Source organism: Clarias gariepinus, chromosome 1, assembly GCF_024256425.1.
Source record: "Clarias gariepinus isolate MV-2021 ecotype Netherlands chromosome 1, CGAR_prim_01v2, whole genome shotgun sequence".
Classification (NCBI taxonomy): Eukaryota; Metazoa; Chordata; class Actinopteri; order Siluriformes; family Clariidae; genus Clarias; species Clarias gariepinus.
The window spans coordinates 16,594,076-16,608,334 of record NC_071100.1 but is presented as its reverse complement, the minus strand read 5'-3'; the positions used below and the strand labels follow the sequence as shown (position 1 = coordinate 16,608,334).

Genomic DNA, 14,259 nt, shown 5'->3' with positions numbered 1-14,259 from the left:
AGTGCAAACATGAACGCATTTAGGTAAATCAGCGGGGACGTTAGCTTTAAAAACTAAATTCAGCCACTGCCTCCTCAGTGGCTCAGATACCTAACCCTAGGTAGGTACCCTAGGTCACTAACCCTAGGTAGTGAATGACGACTGCTGTGTTCGCTATTACACCCAACAACTGTACACAACACTTGCTTAGGCAACATTTTGCTCCAGTGGCGAAAAACAATGGCCGACAGCTTCTTCTCACTCGGGGCGGGTCTTTGCTAAAACACCAGTGTCAATCAACTTGTGTAGGAGCGGCCTCTGTCAGTTTGGCGTCACATCGACAGGCATTTGTGATTGGCCTGATTTCAGAAGGGGGATGTTACTGTAATAAATGAAAAGAAAACCACTGGGCGGCTCTTTATCATCGTAGAGTGGTTGTGTACGCACTCTCCTAACACATAGTTCAGTCCAAATAGCTTAAAATAGTGCATGTAGTGCTGTATGACCCCTTTAACATGACTCAAAAGAACGATATGTGTAGGTTTGCATTTTTTTTTTTTAAATCATCTTTCCTCTACACACCTATAAAACTAATAGAAGTAGAGCAGAGAGAGATTAGAGACCTGCATCATCACACAACAGTTACTTTCCATCAATCACAGTCAATCAATCATGTGTTTAATTCAACATTAAAACTATTTAAACAAGATGTTTAGTAGCGGAGACAGAAATAATGTTTCACTCTAGAAGTGATCAGTGCAGTAAAGATTACTTTACATCCTAAACTGTGTTTCATTTCTAACAGCAAAACCTAAACCTGTGATCACATCCAGCCGTAAAGGAGAAACACTGACAGGAAACTCAGTGACTCTGACCTGTACACTGAATCTGCAGTCTGCTGACTGGAAGTTTTACTGGATCACACCCACACAGAGCACTGAGACTGAGACTCCCACACACTCCCACACCATCACACCAGTTGGAGTCTCTGATGGAGGTCAGTACAAGTGCAGAGCTGGAAGAGGAAACCCAGTCTACTACACACACTACAGTGATGCACTCTGGGTAAATGTTACTGGTGAGTAAGAGACTTTCTGTAAGAGTGATTCTACACAACACTGAACATGTGAGCAGCGTCTTAACATAGAAACATTTACACAGATACATACAGACATTTTTAGCAAAATCATAAAGAAACTTGTAAAAAGAGTGAAGAAATTGTCCTCAGTCTGTCTCTGCTAACACTTTTACCTTTTATTTTAGTTCACTTGAGGACACTTAATGTTCATAAAGATCCTTATGAAGGATAAACAGGATAGTTAACACACTGTACTACAGAAATGAGTTAATAGTGAATAAGATGTGAATTTTACTTCATCAGTAGAGTTTCATCATTTACATGTGATCAGATTTACTGAATCTACACTCTGAATGGAAACATAAATTATGTGTTAAATGTTAAAATGTTAATGCATTTGAATGTTTTGAAAATAAATTATGAAAATAAAAATAAAATAATTTCCTCATAGTTTTGGAAATTAATATCTAAATATAAACAGTAGTGTGTGTGTTTTGTTTCCTTACAGAGATTAAACCTGTGGTGATTATAAATTCTGATACACAGGTGTACAGAGGAGAGAGAGTGACTTTCAGGTGTAACATACAGACAGGAGGAGACACTGAGTGGACGTACAGCTGGTATGAGAATGATAACACACAGACCCCACACCGCACAACACAGGAGTTTACAGTAATTATTACAGAACAGGACTGGAGTTATTATGGGGGTAAATACACCTGCAGAGGGACGAGAAGAAGTGACTCTCAGATCTCAGAGATGAGTGAAGGTGTTACACTCTCTGTATCAGGTGAGTGTGTGTGTGTGTTGTTATAATGTATGTGCTGGTACACATGACCTTGTAGATGGAGGTAAATACCTTGTGGGACTCATTTGAAAGTGAATTTGCTGTTTCAGATCAGTAAATCAGTTCGACTTTTACAGGTTGCATAATTTTTTCACCATGTTAGAATGACTTCACATGATTTATTATAATTTTTTTTTTTGCTGATTTAGAGTGTGGATTTCTTTGTTTTTTATTTCAGTTAGTATGTTAATTAATCAGCGTGACACTTATTAGGTTATAGGTTTTTGAGACTTCTTTACTGTTTTTCTCTTTTCCTATTTTTTCTTCCCTTTGGCAAGTGTTCCACAAAGCAAGCATTTAAAAAAACAAAAAATTTCACTTGAAAAACTAACGAGTCTTGGGGCCTCCGAGTGGCGCAGTGGTAAAGCTGGAGATCGCTGGTTCGAACCCCGGGTGATGCTGTTTTCCTCTCACAGCCGGAGGCACAGAGAGAGCTGAGTGGCCGAGCTCTCTCAGGGGGGAGGGATGAGAGGTACTTGTGCTCCCACATTAATCACGGCTCTACAGCTAATCAGGGGCGTTTGTGAGCTCGCGCACACGGAAGGAGCGGCTAGCGCTTTCCTCCGAGTGTGTTACTCCGCCCCTAACTGTGCGTGAGCGAGCAGTTCGAAAAGATGCGGTCGGCTCACGTCACGTGGTTCGGAGGAAACACGGGATAGCTTTCGTCCTCCCGACTGAGTGGTGGTAGTAGCCTTGATGTGTGTGGGAGCCTCCTAGTGACGGGGAGGAATTGGCCACGACTAGATTGGGGAGAAAAAAATCGGGGGAAAAAGAATTGGACACGACTAAATTTAAGAAAAAAAAAAGAAAAGAAAAAAGAAAAACTAACGAGTCTTGATTTAAAAGTACCAAGTATCATCGAGTATCAAGCATGCGCGCGTCTCCCTTGACTCTCAGTCTCAGTGCGCGTGTGTCACTCGTATAGTTACAATCCATGGACACATGTACTGTTTACTATAACAATGTGACCATGTGTGTGTGTGTAAGGCATCTTTTATTTTGTGTTTGTATGTGTGTGTGGGACACACCGAATAGAGACTCACCTGCGCGCTTGTGTAAGGGTGAGTCTCTGTTCGGTAAACTGGTGTGTGCGTCCTACAGAGCAGCCACCTCACCCCCTACCGGGACTAGTGCCTGTGTGCGTGTGCGTGCGTGCATGTGTGCGTGTATGTATGTGTGTGTGCATGCGTTTGTGTGTGTGAAAGTTGTCCTACACAGCAGCCCCCTTTCCCCCCTTCTTCCTCTCCTCTCTCTGGTATTGATTCTTTTCAAAGGTAAAATGCAGGTTAATTTGTTTTATTTTTACTTTATATTTTGTATGAATTATTTTTATATAAATATTTTTGGGTTGTGGAATGAATCATCTGATTTTCCATAATTTCCTATGAGGGAAATTCACTGTTTTAATATATGAGCATTTTTCTGTAACTAAATATGCTCGCAATCCAAGGTTTAACGGTACTTTCTTTTTCCTTGTCTTGTTATAGGGGGGCGCATCACTTTTCTTTGTCTTTATTTTACCTTGTTGGTTTTAGGTTTGTGTGTGTGTGTCTGTGTGTCTGTGCATACAGCCCAATTTTTTTTTCCTTGATCATTCGATTACATTCTGATCTGGCAGGGTGGTAGTTTATATATTTTTGTTGTATAATTTATTATTGTTATTATTGACTAGAGATTTTCTTAAGATATTTTATTTAATACTACTAGGGGCCTAAATGTCAAACCAGGATTTATGAGTGAAAGTATAAAACAGACATTCAAGAAAGAACTTTATTAATCCAAGAGGGAAATTGCTTAAAATGTACAGAATATGTCAAGCACAGTACGGTGATGAGACTCTCAGCCTTTAGTGTCATTGTTTCTGAGTGAGTGGATTTTCAGCTTCCTTCTGTCTGTTTACATTTAAAGGCCACAAGTTACACTCCTTTTTAACTGAGTTTGCATGACTTATAAATCTCCCTGTGTGTGTTAACTTTCAAGCTCAGATCCTGCATTCTGACAAACTTGATTTTCTTTCAGTTTTTTCTCTCTGTCTTAAGAGCTAGAGAAAACTGCTTACATATTAGCAGTTAGCCGTTAGCCTAGCTTAAACATTTATCCTCTTAAAAAGTGCCCAGAGAACTGAAGATTCCTTTTTAAGGCCTTTAATTCCTTTAATTAATGTTAAAGACAGGAAGCATCACACCTTTCTGATACCAGTCTGACTGCTGGAGCATCATTTTCTTTTTTATTTTGTTTTAAATTGTTAGAAAATAATTAAAATGTCTGTGAAATATGGGCATGGAAGCTGATGCCACTGTCATGATTTTGTATGTTTGAGAAAATGGTTTTAAGGTTTTACAGCTGTGGCTTCACAGTAAATATCTGTAAGGTTAGTTGAAAATAAAAAACAGTGTTAGGGGACATTATCTTTTAAAGTATCAGGGGCGGGGGTTGTAGGACGACTTTCACACACACATGGATTAGGAATGACTGCTGTCTGGCTCACGGATTACATAAATTGTCTAAATAACGGATTACATTTTTTTAAACATAATTAAATAACTGAGCACTTAAATGGCGGACCTAACATGTTAGATTACAAGTTACATCAAAAAAGTAATCCAAGTACTCTAATGTTACTTTGTATTGCATTACACCCAACACTGACAGAAAAGCACACTCTATTTATTATTTAACATGCACACACAACTTCTACGTTTCTACTTAGTTTACTGTGTTCATATAACTCATATAAATTATGTACATTTATTCATTTGTTTACTTGTTGTGATGTGGTAACAAAACCCACTTTAATTGATATTTAAGCAAAACACAGTAATAAAAATTAAGATCATTTCTCAAACTTCCTAATATGTCCCCCAAGACCAACATGCTCTGTATCATAAACTGTGTATTTCATTTCCAGCAGAAAAACCTAAACCTGAACTCACATCAGACCTTAAAGGAGCTGCACTGACGGGAAACTCAGTGACTCTGACCTGTAGACTGAAGCTGCCGTCTGCTGGATGGAAGTTTTACTGGATTAAAGACACACAGAGCAACGAGACTGAGACTGGAACATTTCACTACTTTATCAGATCAGTTAGTGTCTCTGATGGAGGTCAGTACAGGTGCAGAGCTGGAAGAGGAAACCCAGTCTACTACACGAACAGCAGTGATGCACTCTGGGTAAATGTTACTGGTGAGTAAGAGATGCTCAGTAGGGCTTTTTTTAAAATTATCACACCAGATATTTACACACTTGCATTAAAGAAAAAGTATAATTTCTAAGCATTGGTGTGTTAAGTAAGATAGATAATCAGATAATCATCAACATCAAAGAAAAGTCGAATGACTGGTAATGATGGTGCCGAGTCTGAAAGCCTAAGAAGATTAGAGAGTGCTGCATGATCTGAAAACAGTATAATCAGGACAAAGTCTTCCCAATGGGGGCCTCATCCACACCAACACACACTCTTAACTCTAACAACATGGTCAGTTTCAGCTTGGCACCTTGCCAACAAGTCTAGTAGTGACACACAGAGGAAATCTCTAGCAACCAGTTTACAAATCCAGTGTTTTCCCATAAATCATGATCTGATTCACATACAAATGCTAATTTTGATAAAACACAAAGGTCAAATCAGTTATTACTTTTCCCTCCTTCTTGTTCCTCTGCTCCTGAATGACAGTAGTAAGACATGCAGAGAAAAAACAGTCAGTTTCACAATACCAGAAAGAAAGTAGTAAAGATGTGACACATGAAATGTTGATAAGGCATCGTGGAAACACCATAAACCTGATAAAACATGAGGAACTGGTGACTAAAGAGCATGAGGAGTTACAGCAGAAGTGAGGAGAAACTGAGACAGCACACACACACACACACATCTGACAGAAGCATTGGTATTCAGTGATAAAACTAGGTTATTTTAATATAGACATAATATAGACATTATATATGAGCCACTTCTTAGCTTCGCCCCCTCTTCCACAAGCGTTGCTGAATGAGAATGAATCACTGTGTCTGGAATCATTTCAGCATGAATATATACATGGCTGCGATTTTATCAGGAGTATGAATCGGTATGAAAAGTCCAAACATTTTAATCTTAGGATACAACAGGGAGTTTAAGAATGGATAGTTATTAGATTTATTTTACTCTGACAGGTCTTTCTGCATGTAGTGAGGGCCAGATGAAGCTTCATTTAGGTGTCGATGTAGTGGACAAATCCTGTGTAGCAACTAGATCGGAACATCACACACAGCACAAGTAATATGTAGATGTAGTTGCACTGTTTAAGGAAATGCTTATGCACATAATTAACATCTCTGAATACTTGAAAGTTAACTGAAGAGTGCATGAGCCTTTACTTAAGCGCTAAACGAGTTGGTCACGTGATTCCGGAAAACACAATTCTTCGTTTGTCATTGGTCACGTGACTCTTGGGTAACTCACACACACCTCGAATCGAGGCTTTATTTGGACACGCCCCCTTCTGCTCGATACAAGTTTTGGAGCTTCTGTGTCATAGTAACATCACTATTTGCATGTTGTCACATCCTCTACAGACATACAGCATGCTCGCTGTAGTGGTTATGTTCCTGGCAGCTCCGTACTACACGAGTGTGTATGAAATGTTAGTGTACATCACAACCAGAGGATGTGCTGGCTGTGATGTGCACTAACATACAAAGAAAAGGTCAGTCTCACCTTTTTGTGCCAAGGTTTAGACAGCTGATTGATGCCAGAATGTGCCATTTTTCAGACTAGACTGTGTGTTTTGACTGTTTTAGGGTCTGTTCATGTATCACATGTTTTGTGTGCTCAGTTGTGTTATTTCTGAAATGAAAATTGACCCAAGTTACAGTAGAGTTGCTTTGGTTTAAGTATCTGATTGCAGTTAAACAGTGGCATTTTTTTTCCACTAGGCCCAAATGTATTCTTTCTCAGACTGCCTTAAACACAGATGTATGTTGCTTGTAAGTTATAAATAAGTTTAATAAAAGCAATTTGGTCTATCTGATCTGTTATCACCCAAATAAGGATGGGTTACCTGTTGAGTCTGGTTCCTCTGAAGGTTTCTTCTTATTGCCTCCTCGGATAGATTTTCCTTGCCATCACCACCCTCTGCTTGATCATTGGGGACAATCTGATAATTATAATTTATACTTTATATAATTTATATATATTGTATATTTTGTTACACTTTTTTCTTTTTTTTTACTTTTGGTTCCTGGGACACTGTGGACCGCAGATCAGTTTCATTTGCTTCAAAGTGGAAAAGCTTCTCTCTCCTGAGGCAACAGTGATAGACAATGTTAACAGTTAATGCAAGGCAATGCTTAAATTGTCATAAAGCTCCAAGAGATTCTCCTTGTAGATGTAATGTAACATCTCTGCAGGTGTAGATACTGTATGTGATGTAGAAAAACATGAACAGCTGCTCTCACTCCAAGAATCCTGTCCTGACTGTCAGTGTCTCCCAGTGTCTGCTCCAGATTCTTACATCATGAGCTAAATCCACGAAGTGATGAGGTGCTTCCCCTTTCAAAGAGCTTACAACAAAAACAAAACATCACTACTGACTGAATAAACTAAACGATTTCTATAAATTCTTGAGAGAAAATTTTGTCAAGGAATTTTGTCACTGTTTTGAGGAAAATTTGAATCCTTTATTTGAACTGGTGTCCTTTTGACAATACTTCATCTTTGTTGGTCAGTTATTTTCTCAGTCCAAACTGCTGAGTCATTAGAAAGCACAATTTTGCTTACCAGTAGATTATGGGGTGGGTGCTGGGTATCAGGGACAGGGCACGCATCTGAGCTGCCGGCAAAAGTAGTGACTGGTGGGTGGTATATCTGGTCTTCCTCCTCTTCAGATGATTTATTTTGATTTTTAGGTAAAATAAATGTTATAAGCTTTGGCAAGCTTTTAGTATTTGATTTCATTAGTTTTCTATCGTTTTGAGCACTGCTTGGATAAGCACGCTTCATGGTTCATTCTTTCCATACAGTATGTCTGGGGCTCATACACTCTTAGTCCTGTTACTCTGAATCACACAGGAGTTTATATGTGCAGAGCAGAGTGTCTTTCACACATACTACAGCAAACCACAACCTCCGTGTGTCACTGGTGAGGAAATACATTAACAACTATAGTGTGTGATTTTATTATAATAATAATAATAATTATTATTATTATTTGGATTTGATGGAATAAAATTACTGATATCCATCAATATCCATCTATCGACCTATCTGTCTGTTTGTCTGTCTATTGTTAATTGATTACATCATGCATGTTTAATATGTTCTGTTCACAATCAATGTTTATGTTTCAGGTGAATCTCCTCTAGTGTCTCTGATCATCAGTCCCAGCAGAACTCAACACTTTACTAATGACTCTCTCTCACTGAGCTGTGAGGACCAGAGAGACTCTACAGGATGGACAGTGAGAGGACACACAAATGGGACACTGTTTAATTGTTCATTAGTTTCAGGATCTACATGTAACATCAGCTCCCTCTCTACATCACACACTGGAGTTTACTGGTGTCAGTCTGAATCTGGAGGACGCAGTAATTCTCTCAACATCACATTGCACAGTGAGTCTTTAATTGTCTTATCAGTAATATATTCACATAGATACCTTGACAACAATAAAAAATAGAGTACAGGTAAACCTTGGATTGTGAGCATACAGTAATTTGCATCCAGAAGCGTGTTTGTATATCAAAACATTTGTATATGAAAGTTAATTTTCTCATAAGAAATAATAGAAACTCAGATAATTTGTTCTACAAACCCAAAAACATTTATCTAAAAATAATTAATACAAAATATAAAGTAAAAATAAAACAAATTAACCTGCACTTTACCTTTATAAAGAATCAGCCTTTATTGTGTAGGACAACTTTCCCACACACACACACACGCACACACACACACACACACACACACACACACACACTAACGAAACTGCTGTTGTCTAAACTGTGACATTGCATTGTTGTTTAACAGAATCACCTCCCACACTGCTACAGCCTATTTAACATTTTTCTTTACAGAGGTCTTTATTGCCGTACAGTGACTAACGTACAGTTACTACACTTTGACACAAAATAATGCTTTACGAACACACACACACACACACACACACATAGAGATTACTTTGACTTGATACAGGTTTATTTTGAGATACATTCAAACTGAGATGTGGATTTACCTTGAATTTGTCTGTTAAACACAACCTTTTATCTTTAGGATGCTTTAAATGTGTTCAATATTCACTGGATATTTACACTTTTCTTATGGCAGTAAATACAAATCACATAAAAAGACCTGGAAATACTTATTCACAGTTTATACTGACGCACGCACACTGAGCCGGATCATGAGAGATGATAACCCACAATCCCACACCGCATGAGTGAGAAGAATCACTGGCTCAGTTGTGATCAGGTGATGCTCGACAGAAAAAGCATGCGTACTACTGGTAGTGTAAAACCATCAAGTTAAAATGTATTTAAACATTTTGGCTCGTCTTGCAAAACTCTAGTAAACTAAGTCACTCAGCATTCCAAGGTTTTACTACATTGTAAAGAAATTGATAAATCTCTCTGCATCACTGCCTTGTTTAACAAAACATATGTTAGTTCTTGATCAAAGCTTTAATTTATATACTACATTTAAAAAATAAATTGTTCTTAATTTGTTACATGTTCAAATGTACAATGTTATTTGGGTCTCAGGGAGGGCAGCACTATTAGGTACAAAATGTAAATATGTTCTACAACTGAGATTAATATAAATTTTCATATTCATTATACTGTGTAAACAAATAGAAATCAAACATAAATCCTGTGGCCTCAAGGGAAAAAAAAGCTAGAAAATCTACGTAGGGTTGATTCCCTACAGTGCAACATGGCGACTGGTTTCAGACCTATTGTTCTGTATAAGTCACATAACTTCTTTCTTGTAGCTGTCATAATTATTTCCATAACTTTTCATTACATTTACCTTTAGGCATGTGACAGATGTTTTTTTTCCAGAGCGACTTAAAAAAGTGCTTCGGTTTATGTCATCCATATCATCCAGTCTGCATAGACATGGCAAAATAAACTAGTCACAGACAGATGTATTTAATCCATGACATAACTTTCACTTGGGCAAAATCTAATGCCTTTAATATACAGAAACCCAAACTTACACTGCTATATCTTAGCACATGGACATGATAAATAAGTAAATAAATAAATGAATAAATAAATAAATAAATAAATAAATTTGATGTCAAAATGGAGCTTTTTTGACTAAAAAATTCAAACAAAAAATATTTATAACAAAAATCAGCCAAAATGTGAATTAATAACACATTTGATGTGACGGGTCAAATTTTTACTGCTCATTTGTCTATACTTCCAAAAACTTCTTTTGGTCATACTGTAAATATGGCAGTGTGGTCGTACTGTAACATCACATGCTACAGATCAGTCGAGGTCTTTATGCTACAATTATATTTGTATTTAAGCCACTCTATGCTTTTAATGTTCTCTTTCCTACAGATGGTGATGTGATCCTGGAGAGTCCTGTCCATCCTGTAACTGAGGGAAATCCTCTGACTTTACGCTGTTTATATCGCAACACAAACATCTCAGAGTCTGGTGCTGATTTCTATAAAAATGATTCAGTTCTCCAGAAGCAGACTACAGGAGAGATGACCATCAGTAGTGTCTCGAAGTCAGATGAAGGTTTCTACCACTGTACACACCCAGAGAGAGGAGAGTCACCGAAAAGCTGGGTTTCAGTCAGAGGTGAGAAAATGTTTAATAAAGTTAAGGTCTGTGCTTATGTCCTGTGTCAGTCTTCATCATTTGCATGTCATTTCTATTTTAAGAGTTACATGATTTAGTACGATTCTTAAAAAGGCAGTAATATGTATGGTCTGGTTAATAATTACCTGAGCCAGTACATATTCATGATAAGTTGTGAATTTTTCAGTGAAACAGAGGCTCTGCTGAGAAAAGTTGAAAAAAAGATGAAGTCTGTAAATCTCCCAAGTTATATTGCTCCAATAGCACCGTAGCCTCTTTTTTCAGCTGCGCTAGTTATAAACAATGTCCCCTTTATTCATAATATAACCATATTGCTTGTAGCCGGTTCACTGCACTGTAGCTGTTTATTAGACAAACCACTGGTCATTTTTGTGAAATTGTATTTTGAAACTAAAATATTTTAATAAAAAGTGTGGCCTGACTGTATGTGATTTAAATTCATTGTTATTGCATTATTTTAATGAAGGTTAGTATGCATAACTAAAATTAGATTTATACAATAAACAATTTCATCTACTTAAAATAGACTAAAAAAAACAAGCCTTTAAAGATTAAATTGTGAATAATGTACATTTCAGTCAAAAAATTGAGACTAAAACTTAAACAAAATAAGATGGCAAAATTAACACTGTTATGTGCTCTGGGTTTTCAGTGTCGTCTTTCTTTTTCCTACAGATGGTGATGTGATCCTGGAGAGTCCTGTCCATCCTGTAACTGAGGGAAATCCTCTGACTTTACGCTGTTTATATCGCAACACAAACATCTTAGACTCTGGTATTGATTTCTATAAAGATGGATCAGTTCTCCAGAATCAGACTACAGGAGAGATGACCATCAGTAGTGTCTCAAAGTCAGATGAAGGTTTCTACCACTGTACACACCCAGAGAGAGGAGAGTCACCGAAAAGCTGGGTTTCAGTCAAAGGTGAGGAAACCACGTCTTCTTATTTTTAATAATACAGATTGTCCTCATCCATGTTTACCTGTGTTTTATTTTTAGTATGTTTAATAAAGTTAAAGTCTGTGCTTATGTCCTGTGTCAGTCTCCATTATTAGCATGTCATTTCTATTTTAAGAGTTACATGATTTAGTACGATTCTTAAAAAGACAGTAATATGTACAGTCTGGTTAAGAATTTGAGACACAATTTATAAAATATTGTGTAAAAATAACAAATACACGGGGGTGATATTTAAACTTCTTTAAATATTTACTGCACATATCAGTGGCGGCTGCTAGCTTTTGAAACAGGGGAGGCTCATAATAGGCCTTCATCATAAAATTCATTATGTTTTTATCACTTTTTATGCCTTTTGTATGCCCTGTCAAAGTAACTCAGATCCCCAAAACCAACGATTGACCAAACTGTATTCTCATTCTCTGAGAAGGTTTCGTCAGGAGGCATGGCCAATAGTACATTTTCTGTCACAGCACTTCCAGTCAGTCAGTTCACCTTGTCATACCAGGAGAGCTGAAAAGACCTGTTATTTTTTCCTGATTTTTGCACCAGATCAATCTTGGGCATTGGTCTGCCTTGCCGTTTAATTCTGAGTCTGTCCTCGTAAGGAAGACTACTAAATGGTTTTGCCAAAAGCAGGTCAACAATATTAGCACCGTCTGCCATTATGCACAGCTTGCTAGCTGGCTAGTTTCCCCTTCCACGAGCTATTTTAATTATATGAACGAACTAACTTTACAATGCTGAAACAAGGAGCAAAGTCAAGAACGCTATAATGAGTTTTTTTTATTATTTAAAGAATGAATTGTACAAACAAAAATGGTTTATATCACCAGCAAACAATACAGAGTGCAGCAGTTCTTCATAGCACTTCACCTGCAGATCCGCATGAAACTACTCAAATGTCAGTAGCACTGATGTATACTTAAGACATGCTGCTCAAAAAAGGGGTTCTGCCCTTTAAACAGCTCCTCCAATCATCATGCAGCAGCCCAGCGTCCAGGCCAGCCCACTCCTCATTTGCTCCTCATTCACCCCCAGAGACGCTGAGCGTCCGTGGGCGGGACATAATCGCAGCATTTATCCAATGACCATCTAGTTTCAAAGCACTGAAAAAAAAGGTTCAAAGCAGCCGCACTGAGCTGGGCTTCAACTGGGAAATGCACTGTGACGCTACGGAATGTGAGAAGAAAATCAAGTTAGCCAACCTGCTATATCTAACTGATTCTGAACGAACTCGTCTTTGAGATGAACGTTTTCTAACGCATTTTTTGTCAATAAAATGTTAATACAATAGTACATATACACTGTATATGTGTGTGTGTGTGTGTGTATGTTTATAATAGATATCCCCCCCCCCTCCAGTTCTCTCACATGAAAAAGCTCAACTGTCAGTACTGAAGCTCCTCAGCAGTGTGGTAGCGGCCTCTCCGTATGTGCTGGTGACCATCATTCTGGCAGTGAAATGTTACAGAGCTCGAAGTAAGAACTCGCAGTGTTCTTAATTAACCATAAAATTAAACCTTAACGTTTAATAAGAGGTTGATCTAAAGTGTATTATTTCACAGCTGAACCTACTGAGAACAAAAGACCAGAATCAGTGATAGAGGCCGAAGCATCTTCCTGAGTTTTTCAGAGTCTTCTTTTTTCTTTTTTTTTAATAAACTAGCTTTTAAAAAACAACAGTCCCAAGTATATTTGTATTGTATTACTTGTATGCATTTATTCTGTTAGATTTACTTTGTGTCATATCTTTAGCTAGTGTTTTGGTTGACATTTACTTTGTTTGATTAATATATTTTTTTACTATAGTCAGTATTTATTTAATCATATAATTTGCTCAGGGATACATATAAAGGATGGTTTAATGCAGAGTTATATCTTTGATAGAGTAGGGCTTATTTTGTAATGTTTTATAAAAGTAAATATCTAGGTAGATGCATTTTGTTGTTTAAAAAATTTTATAAGCCTGAAGTTACTTTGGCTGTACTACACTCTAATTAATAAAATATGAAAAAGTCTCAAAAAAGTTTCGTTTTTTTTTTCCTAAATAACCCATGTTTTCATAAAGAAAAAAAGCCATCTTTTCTTTTGTTAAGGTTTTACCCTTGTGACAGCAGCTTAAGGCCCACATTAACTAAACATCTCAGAGTAGGAAATTTCCTGTGAAAGTGGCCAGTGATGCAATTTTAGTCCTACTTTTAGGAGTAGGACTAAGGGAAATGGCATTCAAATCAATGAAAAACTGCTTTGTGGGCATCATCTATTACAGACATTCAAATTATTGCATTTATGTATAAACTTATATATAAATGCAATACTATAACTACCTTATAGGTCAAGAGAGCAATGTATAGTGAAATGGATATTTACAATGGTGAGTATAGAGATATACAAATATGATGACATAACTGAACATAGTCAATATAACAAACAGATTCACTTACAGGCAATGTCTTCTCAAGTGATAACATTGAGTATGGCAAAGGATTTTCCTAAGTTACAACATGCTCTACCCATTGCTTTCTCTACATTACTTCCTGAAACACACACTCACTTCCTGTCACATGTCACTTA

At 37.3% G+C, this 14,259-nt stretch overlaps 1 protein-coding gene across 1 annotated transcript in view; it reads left to right on the top strand.

Moving 5' to 3' along the window:
- The window catches only part of LOC128520463 (Fc receptor-like protein 5), a 53,679-nt gene extending 40,305 nt beyond the window's left edge, over window positions 1-13,374 (top strand). The window contains exons 10-16 of the mRNA XM_053494717.1: window positions 785-1,057; window positions 1,566-1,847; window positions 4,816-5,088; window positions 8,233-8,496; window positions 10,456-10,704; window positions 13,048-13,164; window positions 13,251-13,374. Of these exons, the coding sequence (XP_053350692.1) occupies window positions 785-1,057; window positions 1,566-1,847; window positions 4,816-5,088; window positions 8,233-8,496; window positions 10,456-10,704; window positions 13,048-13,164; window positions 13,251-13,309 (1,517 nt within the window). The 3' untranslated portion in view covers window positions 13,310-13,374. The remainder of the gene's footprint in view (window positions 1-784; window positions 1,058-1,565; window positions 1,848-4,815; window positions 5,089-8,232; window positions 8,497-10,455; window positions 10,705-13,047; window positions 13,165-13,250) is intronic.
- Window positions 13,375-14,259: the final 885 nt, after the last annotated feature.